The following is a 23,721-nucleotide window of genomic DNA, read 5'->3' as shown; positions in this document are numbered from 1 at the left end:
GCACGTACCATAAAGCCCGGAGTCAGAGGAGGCAAGAGAAGCTCTGGGGCGTTCCCCGAAGGCTGGTAACTTTGTACCTCCTACTATTCTTCCAGGTGATGCCTTTGACATCCCGAGTGATGTGGCCTCCGCTCAGCGTGATGACCCGAGCTTGCGTGTTTGTTTTGACAAGGCTGCGAGGGACTCCAGGCTAAAACCGGAGAAAAGTTTGTCATAGAGCATGACATACTTTACCACCAAGATGAGAGTGGACAGAGACTGTGTTGCGAAGAATCTGAGAGAGCAAGTGCTTTTTCTTAGTCATAGCAGCCCTTGGTCTGGACATATGGGGCAAGTAAAGACATCAGAACGGCTTGCTAGACATTTTTATTGGCGGGTTGGACAAAAGATGTGGCAAAATACATTAAAGAATGTGCCGAGTGCCAAAAAGTAGGACCTGTGAAAAGGGGAGATAAGGTGCCCTTAATACCACTGCCAGTTGTTGAAGAGCCATTCTCCAGGATTGCAGTCGATCTGGTCGGGCCTTTAGAGCGGAGCCGCACTGGTTATAAATACATTTTAGTAGTGTGTGATTATGCGACACGGTTCCTGAAGCCTTTCCCCTCAAGAAGACCAATGCCAGTAGTATAGCTAGGACGCTTATACAGCTATTCTCCAGGGTAGGGATTCCCAGAGAGCTTCTGACTGATCAGGGGTCCAATCTGACTTCCAAACTGATGAAACAAGTAAATAGTTTGTTAGGAATCAGGGGATTAAGGACCACACCCTATCATCCGCAGACTGACGGGCTTGTAGAAAGATACAATGCTACATTGAAGCAGATGTTGCGCAAGTTTGTGAATGAGACTGGGTCTGATTGGGACCAATGGTTACCTTACCTGCTTTTCGCATATCGAGAGGTTCCGCAGTCATCAACTGGATTCTCCCCATTTGAACTGCTATATGGTCGATACGTTCGCGGTCCTCTCAGTGTTCTAAGAGAGACTCTAGAAGGAGATAAAGACAGAGCAGAATCGAAGAATGTGCTAACTTTTGTGCTCAACTTACAGGAAAAATTTGCTTACCTATCCCAGATGGTGAAAGAAAATATGGAGAAGGCACAAACCAAACAGAAGTCGTGGTATGACAAAGCCGCAAGAGAACGTAACCTCGCTGTTGGACAAAAGGTACTTTTACTGCTGCCTACTACTGAGAGCAGCTTACTAGCTAAGTGGCAGGGGCCTTATACGGTGACAGCACAGAAAGGTCCAGTCACTTATGAGATTGAGATGCCTGACCATCCACGGAAGCCAAAACAGACATTTCATATCAATATGTTAAAGGCTTGGCATGAGAATACTAACCCTTCATTCCAGTTTCTCATTCGAAGTGTCTTGGAGGAGGATGAGGCAGAGGAACAGTATTTGCCATCCAGACCAGATGCTGTACTGTTGCCCTCATTGGAACACCTGAGTGACAGACAAAGACAGGAAATCCAACAGATCATTCCAGAGGGTTTGTTTGGAGCTCTGCCTGGTAAGACTGAGCTCATTCAACATAATATAAGACTTACCTCCCCAGGTCCAGTGAGAACTGCGTATTTCCGCATCCCGGCACGTTTGCAGGAGGTCTTCAAGGAGGAATTGGAGCAAATGAAACAACTTGGAATAGTTGAACCATCGGTGAGTGAATGGTGTAGTCCTGTTGTACTCGTCCCAAAGAAAAATGGACAAATGCGATTTTGTGTAGACTATTCAAAAGTTAATGCAATATCTGCTTTTGATGCCTACCCCATGCCAAGGGTAGATGAATTAGTGGAGCAGTTGGGTCCTGCTAAATTTTTAACAACTATTGATTTATGTAAAGGTTATTGGCAGATACCACTGACAGAAGAGTCAAAGCCACTTACCGCATTTCGAGCGCCTGGAGGCCTATACCAGTTCACCGTAATGCCATTTGGGTTACATGGGGCAGCTGCCAATTTCCAACGCTTGATGGACAAAGTGCTGCAAGGAGCAGAAGGCTACGCTAGAGCATATATTGATGATGTGGTAGTGTTTAGTCAATCATGGGAAGACCACTTAAAGCACCTTGCTGAAGTTTTCGACCGTCTAAAAGATGCTGGTTTGGTGATAAACCCAGAAAAAACAGTTTTGTGTAAGGACGAGGTGCAATACCTGGGTTACACCATAGGGGGCGGTATTATTCGTCCTCAGGTTGACAAAGTGGCTGCCATCCAGAATCGTCTGCAGCCAGCAACAAAAAGACAGGTCCGTTCCTTTCTGGGACTAGTGGGGTGGTACCGTCGGTTCATTCCGAACTTTTCAAGCATTGCAGCACCCCTATCTGACCTCCTGAAAAACCAAGCCCCTAGAAACATCAAATGGACAGAGACATGTGAACATGCTTTTAATACATTGAAAAAAGTTTTCTGTGAAAATGTATTACTGCACTGTCCTGACTTTTCCAAACCTTTTATTTTACAGGTCGACGCCTCAGGGGAAGGTTTGGGCGCTTTAATGCAGGGGGAAGGAGAAGAAAGGAGACCTATTTTGTTTATCAGTCGGAAGCTATTTGATAGAGAAAAGAAATATGCAGTGTTGGAAAAGGAGGGACTGGCTATTAAATGGGCAATAGATAGTTTAAAATATTACCTTTTGTCAACAGAGTTTGTAGTTGAGAGTGACCATAGGGCTTTGCAATGGATACAGCGAATGAGACATTCAAACGCACGTGTGGCCCGTTGGTATTTGTCGCTCCAGCCTTATAAATTTCAGGTACGCTATGTGTCGGGAAAGAAAAATCTCGTGGCGGATTATTTGTCCCGACTTTGCGACCTGTAATCTTAAGGGGGAGGGTGTGTGGTAATGCGCGCGTCGCGTCTTACCAAATTTAAGTATGTAGCAGCATTTATATTCGCTATATGAAAGTGCACTTACCATTGGTGTGTTCAAGGCGCTGTCGCGGGAACGCGGGGCCGTCTAGCGGGTGAGCGCTGTGAGACGCGGGGTGTTGGACACATGTGGGGCCGGTATAATGGCCAGTACAGGCTCCGCCGCATGTGTTCATTTTTACGCTCCGGTGTCCTCGCAGCCTGCCTAGTGCAGGCGGTTTAAAGTGCGGCGCGCCTAAAAGAGAAAGCCGGCATTTGATTGATTGAGTCAGAGATGGGGATCCCATAATGTAAGAGAAATGATTTTACTTACTGGTGAGTCAACCACGGTCGTGCTTGAGCTCAGCATAGCCGTTGGCTGTACCGGAGGGCTTATACGCGCGCGCGACCCGCAGGAGTTTGGTTTTAAATACATAGTTGCTCGGGGCGTGTCGCGGCGTGTGGCGTGATTGCGCTACCGTCTACCGGGATAGGTGCATGAGGTAGACATGTTGGCAGATTGGCTGGACAATCTTGCCGGTTATATTTAAAGAGTTACCGGCCAACAGGGGTCGTCAGTGGACCTAAGAGCGAGGTAGGAATAAGCACTGCTGAGCTATTTGTAGGAGCAGTTGTAATTTTGGCGGCTTTTGCATATATTCTTTTGTATATATTCTTTTTGTATATAGAGTTATATATCTCCTAGTGATTATTTTTGGTGGAGGTATATATACTTATTTGGTGCTGGGATAGTTTTTGACTTTTGGGTTTGGTGCAATTGTTTTATTTTTGTATATACACACACTTGTTTTTGTGCATATTTCTTTCCTGCTGGAGGAACGTCTTGAACCAGGGATAAAAGAAGACAACCTTCATTATTGGAGCGTGTGTGTGTAGTTTTTGTAGGAGTGCACTGTTTTTGTAAATACACCATATTTTTCCTTTTTGTTTGTTTTTATTTATTTTTGAAGAGTCAGGGTTGAAGGACTGTGTCTTAAAGCCCACCTGACACTACTATATTTCTTTATGTACAGCACTCTTGTAAATAAATTTGCACCATTCACCCTTCAATTTTTGTCTGTGTCTCATCTCTCCATTTGATCCCGTTCGGTTCATGAACTATCAGATGTCCAGAGTGTAGGCTGGGGCCACTTCTCACTACACGGGATATCACAGATGGGCAGACACTTAAAGAGTGAAGAGTTTCTCACAGAGCATGGCCTCTGCCAAAAAAGATGGCGTGAATGAAAGAATGGTGGGCATTAAATAGGAGGACTGTGAACGGCTCACACCAGAGGATGTGCGTGTGAAGCTGGAGGAGCAAGAAGAAACAATTTCAGTTTTTAAAGAGGAGTGCAAGGAGGTGACTGCTGCCATTAAAGCTGAGGACATGAATGATTTCTCCGTTGGTCTTGAACTTCAAAAGCATGAAACCGACGATATTTTCAAGCAAGAGGCCTGCGAAGAATCTCCATCCAGTTTACAGCCCTCAACCACTAATACAGGAGGACTAGCTACACAAGAGAATTCTGCAGAGCTGAAATCAGAGTTATCAGAGTCTGAAGAGAAAATCACTGAGGGAGAGAAGGAGAAGAGTCACCTGGGAGTGTTGGAATAGGTGAGTAATGTGATTAAATATAAAAGAAAGAGAGTGCTTATAAATTCTAACGGTGGCTGCTTTGATGTTTTTAGAAGATTGAAATGAGAGTGGCAAACGCGGTTAATTGAACTTGGATAAAGACCACCTGCTCAGGCCCATGATAACAAACAACAGGTTACCTAATAAATAATAAATTAGAAAAACTTGGGTGAATAAGGAAAAATCTAAAGTGTTGAGCGCATGACTTGAACATCATGAGGCTTTGACTGAAGCTGTGACGTATGTTAGGCCAACAGCGCATTATATTCAATGAGAATATCAAAAGTCATATTTTGTTAAAGACATGTATGTTTCTTAAATTATGTGGCAGTTAAGGCAGAAATGTCCACAAAAAGAAATAAATAAATAAAAATCAAATCCTCAGCCCTGTGCACTAAATAAGAGTGAATTTGCTCAAGCCAGTGCACACCTAATATGTGCCTCATCTTTCTAATGATAATCTCGTGCACTTTGATGTTAACAGTGACAAGAGCTACCTGTAAGAGCAATGATGACATTCAGGGGGTCTCAGGGTCTTCATTCAGCATCTTGTGTTCAGCTCTCAGCCTGAACTTGCTGGGGCAGCATGACCTGGATAAGTTGCCATTTGTGTTAAATCTTCACTTGGAGATGATCTTGGGCCCTTCAGTCTCCCACAGTCACATCAGATCAATTTGCAGTCACCCCTCCACTTCACCTGCTTGTTTTGGGGGATTAGGGGTTGAACCAGAATAACCAGAAATCCCATTCAGAGCTCCTATGTAGAACAACCGTGGGCAGGATTTGACCCCAGAACACCCGAACCATAAAGCAGCAGTGCTAAACACTGTGCCCCCTAACACAGGTGGATATATTTGTATGTTTATTTTTCGTCCAGATTAGGTTCTAGAGGATGTAAATATCATCAAATGCATTAAAATTAAGAAGAGAAACCCAAATTCAGACACATTATTGGGTAGGAAGACTCTGATCAGAGTGTTTAGAGTCGATATTGATCATCAATTCCATTAGAATCTGCTGATATCCATAATTCCTTTTTTTCTTCATAATAATAAATGTATTTTTAGCCATGCATAAACTGCACATTCCATAATAAAGTGCTACTGCATACAGCATACACAAAGAACATTTACCCATAATGCACACATAATGGAACAATAACAAGCTGTGCAAAACAAAATGCATGTCTTAGTCATACTCCACATTTCTAATAATATGTTCAATTAGATATTTGTAGCCGTCGACTACGACAAGAAAAAACATGAGACAGTCTTGGTGAACGCTTCAGGTTCTTATCTAAGAATATAAGCATCTCTGCTTGTTCTGAATACAGTCTGGTCCTCCTGTCATCCACGACATGTGCTGCCGTACTGAACAGACCTTCGCTGTCCCCACTTGTATAAGGAGGGCACAAGTAGGACAATGACTTTTATTGTTCCTCCAGAAAGCAAGTGGCTCAGCATCTCTTGTGGTATGTGATAAAGATTCACCTCTGATGCTGCAGACTCAAATATCATTTTTATCTTTATTGACAATTTCTTCATGCATTCTGTAGTTCTGTTGGCGGGGAGTTTCTTTGGATTTCTCGGCTGTCGTCTGTCGCTCCGAATGCATCTGTGTGGTCGAGACACCGGCACTGTGCGGTTGATGTGTTTGAGATTTGTAATCATCTGTGAAGTATGTGTCCTTGTACCATTGTTTAATATGGGGAAAAATCATTGTGATAATCTTTTACAGAATTTGTAACTGTATAGTGACTATTAATTAGTATTATTTTATGTATGGCTAAAAACTACACTTGTACCATTATACCCAATAAGCCAATAAGAGGGCTGACTACAATTTCTAACTAATTGACGTTCACTTGATAACGATTTATATTTATGTACCAGCTCAGTTATACTCTGCATTCCTTTCCTCCCATCTACCTACACATTCACTGAAAGGCTAATCAAAAAAAAATCTAATATCTGGTTAATTAATTATACAAATAAATCAGTCAACAAACACTCACTGGCAGATGGAATTGTTAATCTAAATGATCCAGAAGGTGACATCTTCCAGAACTGAAAGTGGCTGGTTGTCCAGGCTTACGAATTCCACTGTTTTTGCTGTCACAGTAAGTCTTTGGCGTTCATGCTGTCAGTATTATAAGGTTGAGTTTTCTAAGTGCTGCCATTATTGGAGGCCGAGTGAGAGTAGGTGACTGAGCTAGACTAAGCTTGCTGGTCATCTCAGCATTTGAAAATCTTGTTCTTCACACTAGTCCATTTTGTGTTGACTTCTCAGTTGCTGAATAAGGTTTGTATTGTTGAAAGTGTTAGCAAAGAATCCTCCATGACTGACTTCTTTTTACCCATATATTACAAACCGCAAATTTGTTATCTCTTATAGGAAGGCAGGAAAACTTTTAGACTGGCGAGGATGTGTTTCTGTATTTTGGTAATGTTGGAACTTTTTCTTGTATGCTTTTTATCATTCATGATCAGATGTTAAGATCAAGTAATTTGCTGATCATCGGTCAAATCATTTGATGTTAAAATTGGCTGATTTTGATTTGTGATCGATTGATCAAATTAGGCCTGTCTTTCACATATGAGCAAAGGTGGAGAAATTGAATAGACAGCAGCAGAACATGCAACGAACACACACGGAGTGGCCAGACCATAAATGGCACCTCAGTGTGAGGAAGGAATGCACACCAGTGTGCCAACAATTTACTTGTACTGTTTCATTTATTTTAAAAGGTAGGTAATGGTTAGGAGTTTGGACATTAAACCCTGAAGTTGCAGGTTCAAATTCAGCTTTTTATATAGACAACGAGCAAGTAATATGATCAGCCTGTGCTCCAGTTAGAAAAACAAGAGAAATGTTACCAATTGTGTCTCAAATGTTATGAGTCACCTTGGATAAAGGTGTCAGGGAAAAACAATAGTTAAAATGTTTGTGTTCTTTCTGATGTACAGAATAATGGTAGCTTCTCTTCACATTCATTTTGTTAGCCCTCTCCTCAACACAAAGAGAAAGGCATGAAGAAATCAGCAAGAGAATCAGAGAACCTGACAGCAGCCTTTTTTGCAGTGCAGTTCTCTCCCTGCTACTGGACCAACATAGACAGAAGCCATCAAAACTGACCGACAGCAAGTGGAGAAAGAACTCCAAATTCACACTGGAAAAAAATGTTGTTTGTAATGTGGCAAACAATTCACACACAAAAGTGATCTTAATGAGCATATGAAGATTCACACTGGAGTTAAACCTCATTGCTGTTCAGAGTGTGGTAAGTCATTCTCAGGGAGAAGCAATCTTCAGATATACAGAAGAATCCACACAGGAGAAAAACCTTATTGTTGTCCAGAATATGACAAACAATATTCTGACAAACTGCGTTTTCAAAGGCACACAGAAATTGATACTGGAGAGAAGCCATTTTGCTGTTCTCAATGTGGAAAAAGGTTTTTCAACAGTAGGTGTATTCGAATACAAACACAAACTCACACTGAAGAGAAAATGCAGTAAATCTGTTCTGAATGTGGTAAATGTTATGCAAACAAGAAAAGTCTTTATATACACACCAAAATCCATACTGGAGAAAAATATTTTTGCTGTTCTAAATGGGGGAAACGATTCTTAGATTTAAGCGTACTTCAGTGCCACATCAGAGCTCATACTGGAGCGAAACCTTATTGTTGTCCTGAATGTGATAAGCAGTTCTACAACACAACACCCTACAGAGTTAAATCAGACTTCACACCGGAGAGAAACCTCACCATTGCTTGGAATGTGGCAAACAATTCTCACTCCTCAATTCTCTGTATAATCATAGGAGAAGTTATATTGGAGAGAATCCTTACAGTTGCACTAAATGTGGACTGTGATTCTCCTATAATAGTTCTCTTCACAATTATAATTCATTCTGGTAAGAAATAATAATAATAATAATAATAATAATAGATTTTATTTATATCGCGCTTTATATTTAACAATCTCAAAGTGCTACAAAAGAAGAATAAAATTAACAAACAAAAAAAATCTATAGAAATAATTTAACAGAAAGCCTTTCTAAAAAGATAAGTTTTTAGGCTTCGTTTGAAGGCATCAATCGACTGTGGGGCTCTCAAGTAGTCAGGAGGGAATTCCACAGCCTCGGTGCCACCGAAGAAAAGGCTCTATCACCCATACTGCTAAGTTTAGTTCTGGGAACTTGAAGAGTGTTGGTATGCACAGAGCGGAGGGTGCGTGAGGAAGTATGAGGGATAAGGAGTTCCTGTAAATACAGGGGAGCAGATCCATAAATGCACTGATGGGTAAGGAGGGAAACCTTGTACTCAATTCTAAGTGGTACAGGAGCCAGTGAAGGGTTTTCAAGATAGGAGTGATGTGGTCATGCTTTCGCACCCTCATCAGGATCCTGGCAGCGCTGTTCTGAATGTACTGGAGTCTCTGGATACTCTTGCCAGGAATCCCAATGAGGAGCGCATTACAGTAATCCAGCCTGGACGAGACAAAGGCATGGACAAGCCTCTCTGCATCTGCCAGGGTAATTGTTGGACGGAGTTTAGCAATGTTCCTGAGATGGTGAAAAGATGACTTACAGAGATGTTTAATGTGGGTGTCAAAAGTTAGTTGAGAATCCATTTTAACACCCAAGTTTGTAACAAATGTAGAAAGAGGTATATTTTTTCCAGAGAAGGTGATACTGGTGATGGTAGTGGAACGAAGCTGGTGTGGTGTGCCAACTAAAATGGCTTCTGTTTTAGATCTGTTTAGCTGAAGGAAGTTGAGCCTCATCCATGCCTCTATTTCCTCCAAACAAATAGTCAGTGCAGATGTTGGCAGAGGAGCAGTAGAGGAGGTGGGAGTAGTCCTAAGATAAAGCTGAGTGTCATCGGCATAACAATGAAAAGAAAACCATGTCTGCTAATGACACTTCCAAGGGGGAGCATATAAATGTTGAAAAGGATGGGGCCCAACACAGAGCCCTGTGGAACACCACAGGTAACATTATGGGTGTGAGATTTTGCGCTGCCAAGTGCGACATACTCAGTTCTACCGGTCAAATAAGATGTAAACCAATTTTGAACAGTTCCTGAAAGTCCAAGGGTGTATTGCAGACGGTGAAGAAGAATATCATGATCAATTGTATCAAAAGCAGCTGTCAGGTCAAGGAGAATGAGTAAAGAAGGAGAACCAGTATCTGCTGACATCAGAAGGTCATTTGTGACCCTGACCAGGGCTGTTTCGTGCTATGGCCAGGCGAAAACCAGACTGAAACTTTTCAAACAGATTATTCAGTTTGAGATGATCACGAAGTTGTACTGCAACTATTTTTCCAGAACTTTAGAAAGAAATGGAAGATTAGAGATGGGTCTATAGTTAGACAGAACTTCAGGATCCAGGGTGGGTTTTTTTAGTAGAGGTCTGATGACAGCAGTTTTAGTGCTGAAGGAATATGGCCAACCAAAAGGGATTGGTTTATAATCCTGGTGATAAGTGTAGAAATAGCAGAAATGTTGGCCTTCAGCAAGGCTGAGGGAAAAGGGTCCAGGGAACTGGTAGACGGTTTCATTTTCCTGATGACGTCCTCCACCTCTTCCCGTGTGGCAACAGAGAAGGAGCAAAGGGGCTGGACAGTCTCAGGCAGCGGTCGACAGTTGAGGATAACAGAAAATCCATGGTAGAGAGGTTTAAGCGAATGTTATAAACCTTTTGTCTGAAAAAATTGATATGCAGATTACACCTCTCATCAGTGGCCTCGGAATGAGCACATGAAGGAGGTTTAAGAAGATGATTTATAGTAGAAAAAGTTTTTTTGGATCCCTGGAGCTATTTGTAATGATGGTAGAATAGAATCTGGACCGTGCAACCTTCAAAGCTTCCGCATACGCCCTTCTATGTTCCCTATAGGCCTGTTTGTGAACAGTCAACCCAGAAGCCTTGAGCCGCCGCTCAAGGACACGCAGCCGCCTTCATTTTTCGCAGCTCGCAGGTGTACCATGGTGCTGAGCACGAAAATGAGACGGACCTAGACGTTAAAGGGGCATGAAAGTCAAGGAGACTGCTCAGAGACTGGTTGTAGAGATCAACGAGGTCATCAACAGAGCTGGAACTGGTAAGATCAGTGGAAAGAAGTTTAAGGTCCAGGGCCAAGGCATCCACATTGATGTTCTTCAAATTTCTAAAATGAATCTGCCGTTTTGGTTTGGTACGAGGGGAGAAAAAGGGTAGCTCCATTGACACTACTTTGTGGTCTGAAATACCAAGATCATAAACCTGTAACTTACTAATTAAAGCAAAGTTTGAAATAACCAAGTCAAGTGTATGACCCCTAGAGTGTGTGGGGACATCAACATATTGTTGTAAGTTGAGGGAATCTAACAACTCAAGAAAATCAACAGTGAGATAACCTTTAGGATTATCAATATGAATATTTATATCTCCCAGGATTATGATGTTGGCAGAGGTGGCACACAATGTTGTGAGAAGATCAGTCATTTCCGGAATAAAAGCAGAGTTAGGTTTTGGAGGTCGATAGATAAGAAGAACAGTCATGGGAAAAGGGGGCTTGCATTTAAATGCAAGACACTCGCAGGAAGATGTTACAGGTAACGAAATAGGGACACCCCCATTACCTGACGATAGATGATGGCTAAACCACCACCACGCCCAGTGCTGCGAGCTGCTTCCAAATAACTGTAGCCAGATGGACATGCTTCATTTAAGGCAGAGTAAGCCTCTGACTGGTGCCAGGTTTCTGTTAGACACATGAAGTCAAGTCCCTTCTCCCTGATGTGTTCTTCAATCAGTGAGGATTTATTGCTGATGGATTGAGTATTAAACAATTCAAATTTGACCAGCGATTTTGGAGTAAATCTCAGTACAGGTCTCAAAACATTAAAATCCACTCCACGCAGCATGGAATCTGCTCCACAAAATAAATCCAGCCGGGGATGTAAGGATCTCGCGGTATTTCTCACAGTGGCTCGGTTGTTTCCACGCAAGAGTGAAGAGATCTCGCGATACTTCTAATGTTTATAGTATTTGAAACAACGGTGCTCTGATGACGCATCACACGTGCGACAGGTGACCAAAAGGATGGAATGTTAGTAGCAGAGCACTTTTGCTGTTTATTGAAAATGAACTTCCGACCAGAGCCTCTATGAATGTAACGAGGACGGCGAAGAAGTCCAAGTTCTTTAATGATGTGGATGTTAATTCCAGGAGTGGTTACAGGATTTAGTCGGCGAAGTTGTAAACTGGAATAGCTGAGCACCATTCCAACTGAAGAGGGAGAAAAATATACCATCTAGATAATGCCGCAAAATCCACAACAAACGGTAAAGCAGAATTTCCCGACGGCAGGTGAGTAGACACAAAATCTTGATAAAAATCCGTAGAATCCACGGCAAACAAAAAAAAAAACAGAAAGTCCAGACAACAGGTGAATAGACAACAAAAATTTGATAAAAAATGCATAAAATCCACGACAAACAATACTACAAAATCAGACTCAGACTCAGACTCAGAGGGAGAAGCGGCGAACATTCAACGCCAGCGTCCTCTCCCGTCCTCCAAACGTTAATCTGTTCTAACTGTTGTACGCTATTCTCAGACAGCAGGACTCTTAAAGATCACATGAGAATTCACCCTGGAGAGAAACTTTATTGCTGGCCAGAGTGTGGCAAATGATTCTCATGTCGAAGCGTACTTAGTTGCCACAGAGAGATCCACACTGGAGAGAAGCAGAACACCTGTTCTGAATGTGGTAAAGGAAGAAGTTTTCGGAGACACACATCAAGAAGTAGCCAGCTAATCTGTCAGGTTACCTTTATAAACAATTTTCCCCTGAATTTGGCTCCTTGCAGAGACGTTGGCTTATGCAAAAATACAGGAACTGTACATACAAATATTAACAATTGCACAATATTATTCTCACTCAATGTAACATTAAAAGAGATGGAAAGGCATAAACTTCATAAACTACTTCACTTTACTTGTACATTGACTCCTTTTGTCAAAAAGTTTACATTTAAGTACAATTAAGTTTCACTTTTGCAAATTTGAATGTGATACTTCATGCTGATCCTTAATGCCCATTACATTCAGTTTGTCTCAGAGTGGCTTTTGTACCTCTACAAACAGTTGTGAGATTTTCATATTTGAAAGTTTGGTTGTGTCACATGTAACATGGTGGTTAGTGAAAATAGAGCATACCTGGTACAGAGCTTAGTCTTGTCTTCCCCAAAGTTCCTGTCTCTGACCCAGTCTTTGTTCATTATCTGGCTTTAAAAATCACAGATGTTAATACGTTCCAACTCAAAACTGGACACCCAAGTACCCATAAAATACTTGACCTCATTGGTTGGCAGACTTTCAGATGTTGTAGCAAAGTCAGCCCACTGAAAAAATTCAGTGTTGACAGTTAAGTGCAGACCAGATTAAGCAATAGACCAAGTATGCTTTGTTTTCACTAACAACCATATTAACTGTGACACAACAAATTTTCAACTTTGAATACCTTGACAATGTATGTACAGACACAGAAGGCATGATGTTGGACTGTTAATACTCAGAGAGGCGCATCATTTGCCCTTACTGTCTCTTTACAAGTCAAAAACTTTGAACCCGTAGTAAACTCTTTCAGGCTTGACTTCAACCATTCAAATAGTGAAATTTCAAGGCTCAAGTCATCAGTACCTGCAAAGCAGATGAGAAAGGTAAATGAGCTACAATATTCCTTAAAGGCTAACTCTCTTTGTAAAAGTTTATTATTAAATAACACAATCATGCAATATTGCAACATGTAAATAGTGCATAAAGCCACAGATATGTTCTCAAAATATCTGTTTAAATCATAATACTCTGGTCATTTAAAATATTGTGAAAACTTGCCTTTTTCAGTTAATACTTTTGTTTTCATTGCCTCCATTCAAAACCTGCAATTGCATAAATGAAGGTGAGCTCTCTTGGGTTTACAGCATACCGTTTCTTTGAGTTGCTCCGCTGAACTTTTGTGCCTCTTTCTGGGATGATGTTGGCAAAACACCTGAGGTAAGTAAATAAAATTATAGTTTAAGTGAACATAAAAACTTGTAATGTTTTATACTTGGGAATCTAGAAGTAATGGCAGATACAGTCAAAGTGAAAATACAATAAGACACACGATACCAGTACAGTTGTTAATTCTTGGACATTGCTACTGCATCGGTCACACCACACCACCTTTTACAAACATACAAACACATATATGTAATCAATAATGCCAATAAACAACTGAAATGCATAAGCTACCTATAGGGTTTTACTAAAACTTGCCTTTGTATGAATTCTAGTGTTGATCCTACATCAGATGGACACTGAATATTGAAAATGTAGTAAGCAGCAAACATCATCTCGAAGGCCTTTAAAAACACTGGAATATTCTCTTTGACCACATTTTTATCAACACTTAACATGAAGGAACTTGCAGTCAGCAGAGAGTCTGCTGAAAAATATGAACATTGAACAAAATTCTTTAATATTTAACATTTTGTGTTGGAAAATATATTTAAAAGAGAAGTTCAGCATCTTATATATTCACCACAGAAAATGATACACGGTGATGCTGGAAGAGCAGACTCAGATACCTCACTTGCTAAGCATGTGTCACTGACTTGGTAGAACATCAGATTTTCGTTTTCATTGAAATATACAAACAGGAGTAAGACTGTGCCTCTGGAGCCTCATGTCACTTGCTGCATGTTGCTTTTTCAGCAGTCTTCAACAAGGCATTTACTTCTACAACTTTTCTGTGTCTATCACTTCCAAGGCTTCTCATGTAGGCCAGAACTCTCTTTCCTTTAGTTGAAAGGGATTCCCTCATTGTTTCTTCTAAATGAAATCCAGTTAATTGCTTAAATGAACTACAATACCAATTTTCTCAAAAAGGAAAGGCCATTCTGTTTTAAGCATTTCCACTGCCACATTGTTAATTATATCTTTTCTCTGCGAATAATATTTTAACCACCATATTCTGGGATATAATTGATGAATCTTGAATTCCCTAAAGAAGCATTTTCTTCAATTCTCTCTTATGACATTTTTGGGTTTCTACTGTTTCTCCCAGTGGCATCTGATCAGGACACCAATTCACACAGCCATACGTGTCTTGTATGCAGGCCCGTCGATGTGGTGAAACTTCATCCGTGTCACTTCCACTGAATGTTGCTTTCTTCCTTTTACTTTTTGCGTGGTCATCCCGTCTCACATTTTCTGCTCTTGCATGGAGCTGTTTCAGTAAGGAGTCATATCCACTACCAATGATATCTCCTTCAATCACATCCTTTAATGACCTCGGGTACTTATTAACCATCTTTGCTGCTATGTGTATTAGGTGTCTTTTCAACGGCATCTTGCACACTGACATTACTTCACTTATCACAATTCAAATCAGTTCTCTTCGCCTTTTTGGGGGCAGTCGTCTCTCTCCTCTTTCCAAATATCCCATTAAATCAGATGGCAGTTTTGTCCACGGTATGCCGAAGTCATCTATCCATCTCTTACTAGTGGTACCACAGTCTACTCCACCTTCACTAATGTTTGAACAACACGAACTAGACAGAGACATTTCAGTGACAGGGGGTGAATAACCACAGGGATTGGGATTAAAATATTCACCTTAAAAAATGAAAGAAAAAAGTTAACTGGCATGGCCATTAAAGGCATTTACAATTATTAAAAAAAGAGTACATTTTTTTTCTATTTTTGGTAAAATATATTAGATATTGGCTCAGGTTAATGCAATACTGTATATTGATGAAGAATTGTCCAAACAAAGATGCCCAAGAACAGAATCTACCACAAACAATGAATGATACTCACTTGTGACTAAATTGCTAGAAATCAATTTCCGTGCTTGAACTGGTTTCAGAACACCAAGCAGTTCTTCCTCCTTTATGTACTGGACATCTTCTGTGTGGTTTACTCCCAAATCCTGAATCTTCTCTACAATAACTTTCAAATCTTCATTATTCAAATTTGGGAAAACTGATCTGATGAAAGCATACAACTGAGTGCAATTTCTGTCCTGTTCCGTATTTGTAACTGTAAAGAAAGGCATGTTTTCTAAGCTGTCCAAAAAAGTCTATTTACAAACAGTATAAACAATATATTGTACATCCCCCGTGTGATTTAAAATAAAATTAAACTGATAATGGCATATGTTTCAGGCAAATATTGGAAGTTCCATGACTTCTGTAAGCTGGCAAAGGATAAAAGGCACCAAGACATTCAAAAGGTACAGACCGTACACACTCAGCATCCTGGTACATCTGAAACAAACCAAGATGTGGTAAAAATGCAGAATAATATTTTCTAACAATAAAATGCAGGTTTTTACTATCCTTGATTACCATTATCTCAATTTCACCAAATTCCAAATCTGAACCTTTATTTAGAATCACGAAAAATCCCTTTTTGTATAGTGTACCTTTAAATTGCACCTCCTCTGACAGAACTGTATCTGTCTCATCAAAATCAAGGCCCTCCAACGCTCTAAGCACAGTTTCATTGTACAAATTGGCACAAAAAGGAATACTTTTCCTTATTTCTAAGTCAGCAGAAAACAAAGTCTCAGAAAAAAGATTGGCTTGAAGTAGTTGATGATGTTCAGCAAGGCTTTGACAAATGTTCTTGAAATTCTGAAAACGTCTGGCACACCTCGTAAAATAGGAATGTTTACTTTCAAATCTCATTGTCCATAAGTGTATAAGTGGACCAGATTTAAGAATGAAAGCAGCATAATACCTTAAGTAAAGGTGCTTTGGTTTCAAAGGCTTTTCAGGAAATAACTCTTTTCTCACTTCAAGATATTCCTTTAGAATCACTTCCAAGTACATAACCTGTGCAGTAGATATCTGTGGTGCACATACTAACGCTACAATTTCTCTACACTGCAGTACAAGCTGCCAAACAGAATCGCCGTAGTTTAATATTCTGTCACCTACTACCACAGGTACAAGTCTCACAAATTCCAGTTTTCTACTGCCTGTCCACCAAGTTGATCATTTTTGACTCTAAACTCACAAGGCTTGGAGCTGGCATCTGACCCACCATACTTAAACTGCAAATTGCGTCTATTTAACTGAGAAGCAGAAAACTATTTTTTAAGATGTACAAAGTACTTCAGGCACAGAGCCAAATCACTGGACACTACACCTTCGAATGGATCATGACCTAAACATGGAGGTAGACCAGGATGTGAAACATGAAAAAATATAGCACATTAAACAATGAATTAAACTTAATTCCTTCAACTTCTGAAATCTCAGAAGATCTCATCATGTTAACTGCCACATTGTGCTGCTCCACTGAACGCACAGGACCCGTAGCACAATCATCTCTTACAAAGACATTTCTTTTTACAAGGCAGTACCTACAAAAATACTCATTGCTACGGACATTTTTAATAAATACTCCAATGCTGTGAGATCCCAAATTATCAACAACAATGCAAAACAGACTGCCGTTTAACAAGCAGTCAGACATTTCCACACCGTACTCCTCCAAGTTCTTAATGTCCTCTACTCATTTTGAAAACACCTTTTCCTGGCCAAATCATTTAAAATCTTTCTCATGGCACAGCATCACCAGCTGCATGTTGTCAGGATTACAACGATGATGAGGCTGAACATTTCCCAGAGTCAAATAAACAGCTAAAACTTTGTACTTTTTCTTAGCTGAGCCAAGAGGATTGACAACCTCAAATACATCATGAAAAAGAATTAGCAGACTGGCTGAACAGAACATTTGACCAAAACACGGAGCCATCATGTATGTCAGAAAAAAAACTGGACCGTAGTTCCAAAACACTTCTCCATGTCCATTTTTTTAGTACATCTTTATTGCTTAAAAACCCTAATAATGTTAACTTTAGAGGTACATACTGTAAATATCTTTGATTTCGGTTTTCATCAGTGCCAAGATAAACAGTCTCAGGTTTTATATAATTAAAATATGATCGATAAAAACTTTTTCTTGTGTGTACACTTCTTAGAGATGTTGCATTTGAGGCAGTTGGGAAGTATATTCATAATGCTACACTGATGACTTGCTCTTCAATTCCAATTCCTGCTGCTGTTTTATATATTTCTGAGACACGGCATTCAAGTCTTCCATCTCTTCCACAATTCTCTGGACTGTGGCAGATGGTACCAGATATTTAACTTGCAATTTTAAATAAAACATTGCCAGGTTCCTTAAGTATAACTGTTCTAGATTTTCCACACCATCACCTATGTCATCCTCTGTGGGGTTTTCTGTCAAGCTGCTTTCCTATGACATACTGGAAGAAGTTTGGCCAGAGCTACAACAACTATTCCTAAAATTAGACTTGTGATTTCTTGAGATGTGTGCAGTGAATGAAGACTTCATCTTAAAACTCTTTGTGCAGCCTCTGTAAGGGCAGGTCACAGCTTCACTCTTGGCCATATGTAACCTAAGATAGAAAAAGAGATCCTTTTCATCCTTGCATTGCTTTTTGCACAACAATGAAGTGCATACAAATGACCCCAGAGCACTGGGCAATTTGGGGAGGGTGTAGTTTGCATGGTTTCTGTAGACGTGACTTTTGAACGCTTTGTATTTCATGAATTCACGTTTACAAGATATAAGGCCACATGAAAGAGTTGCTTGTGCTTCACTTTTGTGAGGAATACAATGGTCTACATATGGCTTGAAGGAAGGGAACACTGCTTTACAAAATGTACATATAAACATTGCAAAAAATGAAAATCAGTGCAGACTAATTGAAACGTGTGCGGTAAGCAAGAAACACGACTTTGCACCCAAAAGGCACTGAAAAAGCACCAAAATGGGTTTGACACTCTGGTACTGTTACCAGTAAAAGAACATGAATTTATTGTTTGTGTTTGATTACCACTTAGCATGTGTTTTTATCCCCCAAGGCCTCTCTATCGGTTTCGGCTTTGAAAAACTCCATAACCCGAGGGCATTAAACACCATGTAACCATTTTAGTTTCACTTAAATGTTTATATCTGCGGTGGGCTGGCGCAATGCCCAGGGTTTGTTCCTGCCTTGTGCCCTGTGTTGGCTGGGATTGGCTCCAGCAGACCCCGTGACCCTGTAGTTAGGATATAGTGGGTTGGATAATGGATGGATGGATGGTTGTTTATATAATGTTATTACATTTTTTTACCCAAAAGTATCAAATGAAAAATATAAAATGCCTCACTTTTCTATCTTACTTTAAAATTAATATCATTTACATCATTTTAAGAGCAGCTGGTGAAATAAACTAAAGTTCATCTTAGCGTTTCAACAAAAGATAAAAAAAGATAAACGGGACTTACTTCATAGATAGATAGATAGATAGATAGATAGATAGATAGATAGATAGATAGATAGATAGATAGATAGAAGGGGAAATTCACATACTTGTTATTTCAGAACAAAAATAAATAATTTCAATTGCCCTCAAAAAGTAAAGTATTTTTAAACTGCTCCCTAACTTAAACACACTTTATAACTTTTCTGTAACTCACCAACTCTTCGACACGTTTGGAACACCAACTACTTAAACAACCACGTGACATAATGAGAACGAGAGGCGGGGAAATGACGAACACGTGTCTGTCGATCACATTAGGTTGCCACTCGTCGTGGCGGAAGGTGGAGTCAATTATACGGCGGAAGTAATTAAAACACCTGCTACTGAGTGCTGGCTGTGGAGGAATAATTTAATGACGCGCCGAGCAAACAGCTTGTAACTGCTTGGATTTATACTGCTGAGTTCTCGCCATTTGCGGTTTTCTGCAGTAAATGAAAATAATAGTTTCAGCGAATGTATAAATACAAATAGCGTATGCGACAGAATGAAGCATGTAATTTTGTGGCCCACTTCATGCATTTGGGGAATTCGGTTTTGACAAATACCAGCAGAAATCAGATAAACGTTAATATATAAAGGCAATTGAGTTGGTAGTTCATTTATTTATTTACCATAATATATGCAAGCTGAAAGTTTGTCACTGTTGGCTGAACAATACGAATTGAATCGTGATATTAAAATACATGTATATACATTTTAAATGTCATCTTGTTTAAAAAAAGATCATTTTTTAAACACTAATAAAAAGAAAAATGTGTGAAGCTAAGATACAACCACCCAAACACAAAAATCATTAAAGCAGTAAAAAAAAAAAAAAAAACTATAATGAAAAACTAAACGTGCATGTTCGATTACTAAGTAGCAAAACAATACCTCAGCATTAAAGGCAGTGTTTGGCTAAGCTACTTATACTGATTTAGTATCGATTAAGTTTAAAGAACTTAAAAATCAACAAATGTTTAACATTATCGTTTTATTAAGGATCTGTTAAATAAATATGGTGAAGCTGTAAAATTTAGGATTTTGTATAAAAAAAAAAAAAACTAAACGAGGTACTTCATAAATTTGAGAAAACCACATTAAAACTTTAATAGTACATATGTATTTTACAAACATTCAGTGTTTTAATACAAAATGAATGTGAATTAATGGCAATACAACAGTTACTTAAAAAATATTCTTACACATTCAAACAACTAATTGACAATGGCTGCTAAAGCACTGCTTAAATGTGAAAATACATACATTTTTCTGTTTAAATACATTTTTGTACCATTAATTGTACTACAGTTTATTACTGTGAAAAATTACAGTAATTTAATGTATTTTTACTGTAATTGTTTACAGTGGCTATTTGTGAGAGTCTCTCTGACACTTAACTCTCTAGTTATATTTTGGCATTTGTATTGACACTAAACACTTCAGTTAATTAAGTGACGGCCTGGAACGACAATTCAGGTAGTTGCTGACAATTCATTATTGTTATTGTGGATTGCTGTGATTTCCTATGTCTGATAAATTGTGCCAAAGATATATTGTCATATATCAACTTCATATATATATATATTGTAGCGACCCGTGGTTGAGTCTTAAAGTTTTTAGAGCCGTACTCTGCCGTTCACCTCTCCCAAGCTGTAGGCTAGCGGACTGCCAGCGTTATGCACGCAGCTGCACCCAGCTCTTTATGTAGCGAGCACTTGTGTCCCATACACCGCACAACTCCGAGTGTCTCGGTAATAATTGCTTCGATAGAAATCTTAGCAATACACAGCTCTGTCCTGTTGTATCTCTTTATTAGAGCAGATAGTTAGCAAAAACAAAGCTTAACTCATTTGCTTAGCCATTGCCAAGGTCATTAATGAAGCCATCTTTCTTATCGATGGTAACTATTTACATTCAAATAACCCCCGGATGGCAACAACCCAACCCACCCCACCAGTTGAGCACAGACACATACAATAATTACAACAGGAGACACAATTATATTACTTGGTTAATTTAACGCAACAATAAGCTTTTACATAAATTACCCACAATGCTATTTACATAAATTACCCATAATGCAACACGCTGCCAGCGCTGCTGCCGGGTCGCTACACAATATATATATATATATATATATATATATATATATATATATATATATATATATATATATATATATATATATATAAAGATTAGATAAACCGTTCAACCTTTTTATGCAACGCTTAATTTTCTTCAAAACCGTACGTCAAATAATCTATAAATGTAAATTTTTCGTCTTCATTAGGGGAATACAACAATGATACTCTCGTGTCAATTAAACCATTTTAATGTATAGGTCAAACATCATATATTGTCTCCATCCGCCACAGTAAGAACAGAAGTAGTAGTTCAGTTGTATGGAGCTCGTTAATTACCCCATTAGGTGGCTCAATGGTATTGTAACTGTCTCTCAGTGAAGACCCCAGAGGGTCGCGTCGTTGATCCTCCTCTTGTGGACCGACAGCGAGCGAATCGAGGGATGGTGGGCAGCAGTAGTCAGACAATTATATTGTGTACGTAAAGAGTTTCATTGTAAAACGTAATAAGCTTCCTATTTGAGTATTTGGAGACCCTGGTGTTGCACTGAATTTGTATTGTCGATAAACATAACATAAACTACTGTCCAACATGCCTAAATGTGTCTTTTCGTTGCTGATCGCTGTACTGCACTTCCAACTTGGGACAATTCGCCATAAACAGTTTCAGCCAATCAGCGCCTTCCAAACACACAGCGGACAGCGTGAGCCTTCATTGTCGGCGGCGCGGCCTCTTCGTTTTATTGTCTTAAATTGAGTTGTTAGACTTTTTACTGTTAAGTGCTGTTTGAGCTGCAGTTTAGTACAACAAGTGGCTTACTGAGCTCTTAAATCGATATTGAAATGAACACACAAGACTCCTAAATTAGTTATTGAAATGGCTACCTTTATAGTGTCCGTTTTAGGAAGTCGTAGTTTTTACTTGTTCCCGTTATTATGAATTATAATTTTCTCAGTGTCACATATTATTCGTTACTACTCACGAGTCCCGCTTCATTGAAATTCTGTTTTATATTCTTTCCTATATATGCAATAAACGCTCCGTTTAAAATGTTTGAACTGACTATAGCAGACTTACCATCTTAATAAAATGGCTTTATTTATATGATATTGACAACTAATCATGAGGTCAGAAATCAAGGAGGCTGTGAGTTTCATGGACTGCGCTGTTTCTTTGTCTTCGTGACATCGCGTCAGTAGAAAGTGCGTGACGTTAACAATGCATTGTGTCCTAAATGACAGCACACGCTTTTTGATAAAAGGCCAATGTGTCTCAGTTTGTTCATTAATATATTTTGACAGTGTATTTTCATAAGAATTATTGTAAATATATTATCCATATTCATTTACCATGTAACGTTTGGTGAGAATAAATAAAAAGTATCAACACATATAATATTTATGTTGCATTGTTTACAAGTAACAAAACTCGTAATTTATCTGAAATGTTCTCCTTTGTATTTTTACGTTTGACAATGGAATGCCTCAGTGTACAGTCGATTTATTCCACTTCTGAAGGTGTACATTGTCGGTATTCTCCATTGTATTTGCCCCCCAGTGTAACGCGTGCCAGTGTAAGTGAGGGGCGGCAGATGAGCTCACGTAACGGGAGACAAGGCACCTCCTCACCCTGATGCCATGAGGGCTCTTATTCCTGCCAGTTTATTATTATTATTATTATTATTATTATTATTATTATTATTATTGAACACGTATGTAGAAGAAATGTGTGTCTTATTTTATGTGTGTGACAAGACGATTGGTAAAACCTTGAATGAAACTCAGTGTTGATGCTTTGGGTAACACGACAGGTGAGGAGCAGGAAACGTTAAACGTGTCAGTGACTGCAGGGGATTGTGGGACAGAAGATGGTTTAAGAAAACAGAAACGACAAAAGATTAGTCTTTCAAGAATTCTATTCCTATCAATGATTTACTCTGTTGTACTGCACTTCAGTAGACTACTTATTTACCCCCTTTTTTATTAAAAGATGAATTCACAAAAAAAAGGATGTTGCTATCAAAGTCAGATGTTTTTGTAAGTTTGGCTCCAGATGTGCTTATCCAGCTGCTCCTTCTTGTCAGTACTTCAGTGATCTTTATGTCAACCTCTGGATGAATTCGCAGTTTTTTTTCAACATTTTTGTCTCATTAACGCAGCAATCCGAAGGCTTTCCCTAAATTGCAGAAGATGCTGTCGATTGCACTGATTCTGTTTTAAAGACAGTTGTCATTAGTTATGCAGAGCTCGCTTTTACTCACATTGCTTTTTGGAAATCAATAATACAAATCAGCTACAGATCTGGGAATAACTGAATAGTGAAAACGTTTAATGAGGAGCGTCCTGTGGATATACAAGTCGGCTTTGGTGAAGCGTTCCTTAGCCTCTCAGATATTATCGACATGGGGTAGAAGAGACGCTGGATTGTTATAATACGTGATGCCTTACGCAAAATATGCTTATTAATTTGTTACAGATTCTAGGTGGACCACAACAAGGCACGAGGTGTCACATGTGAATCGTTCATAATGTCTGCTAAACGAATTTGTTAACTTACAGACAAGTACTACATAACTCTTTTTAAAAAGTCATTTTTTAAACTTTGGGCAGAGATCATACGCGAACCACAACTTAGATTTAAACTCGTGTGAGCTTACCTTACAGATGCAGCTGGGCCAACTGCTTTTACGGTTTGAGCCAAAGCCGTTCAGCAGATGAGGGGGCTGACCAATCGGCTACTGATTACGCAGATGTCAATGACGTCATGACGCTAACGTGCCT

At 39.4% G+C, this 23,721-nt stretch overlaps 1 protein-coding gene and 1 long non-coding RNA gene across 2 annotated transcripts in view; one reads left to right on the top strand and one right to left on the bottom strand.

Moving 5' to 3' along the window:
* The first annotated feature begins 11,503 nt into the window (after window positions 1-11,503).
* The window catches only part of LOC120528370 (zinc finger protein 665-like), a 39,641-nt gene continuing 27,423 nt past the window's right edge, over window positions 11,504-23,721 (top strand). Inside the window, exon 1 of the mRNA XM_039752525.1 lies at window positions 11,504-11,852. Within this exon, the coding sequence (XP_039608459.1) occupies window positions 11,804-11,852 (49 nt within the window). The 5' untranslated portion in view covers window positions 11,504-11,803. The remainder of the gene's footprint in view (window positions 11,853-23,721) is intronic.
* Window positions 13,388-23,678, bottom strand: LOC120528386. Its single transcript, XR_005633501.1, has 3 exons — window positions 23,598-23,678; window positions 15,351-15,572; window positions 13,388-13,536 (listed from the first exon to the last, which is right to left on the bottom strand). It is a non-coding gene; the product is annotated as an uncharacterized LOC120528386 (long non-coding RNA).

This window comes from Polypterus senegalus, chromosome 4 (assembly GCF_016835505.1).
Source record: "Polypterus senegalus isolate Bchr_013 chromosome 4, ASM1683550v1, whole genome shotgun sequence".
NCBI classification, from domain to species: domain Eukaryota; kingdom Metazoa; phylum Chordata; class Cladistia; order Polypteriformes; family Polypteridae; genus Polypterus; species Polypterus senegalus.
The sequence above is the reverse complement of the archived record's forward strand: the minus strand, read 5'-3'. Positions and strand labels throughout refer to the sequence as shown.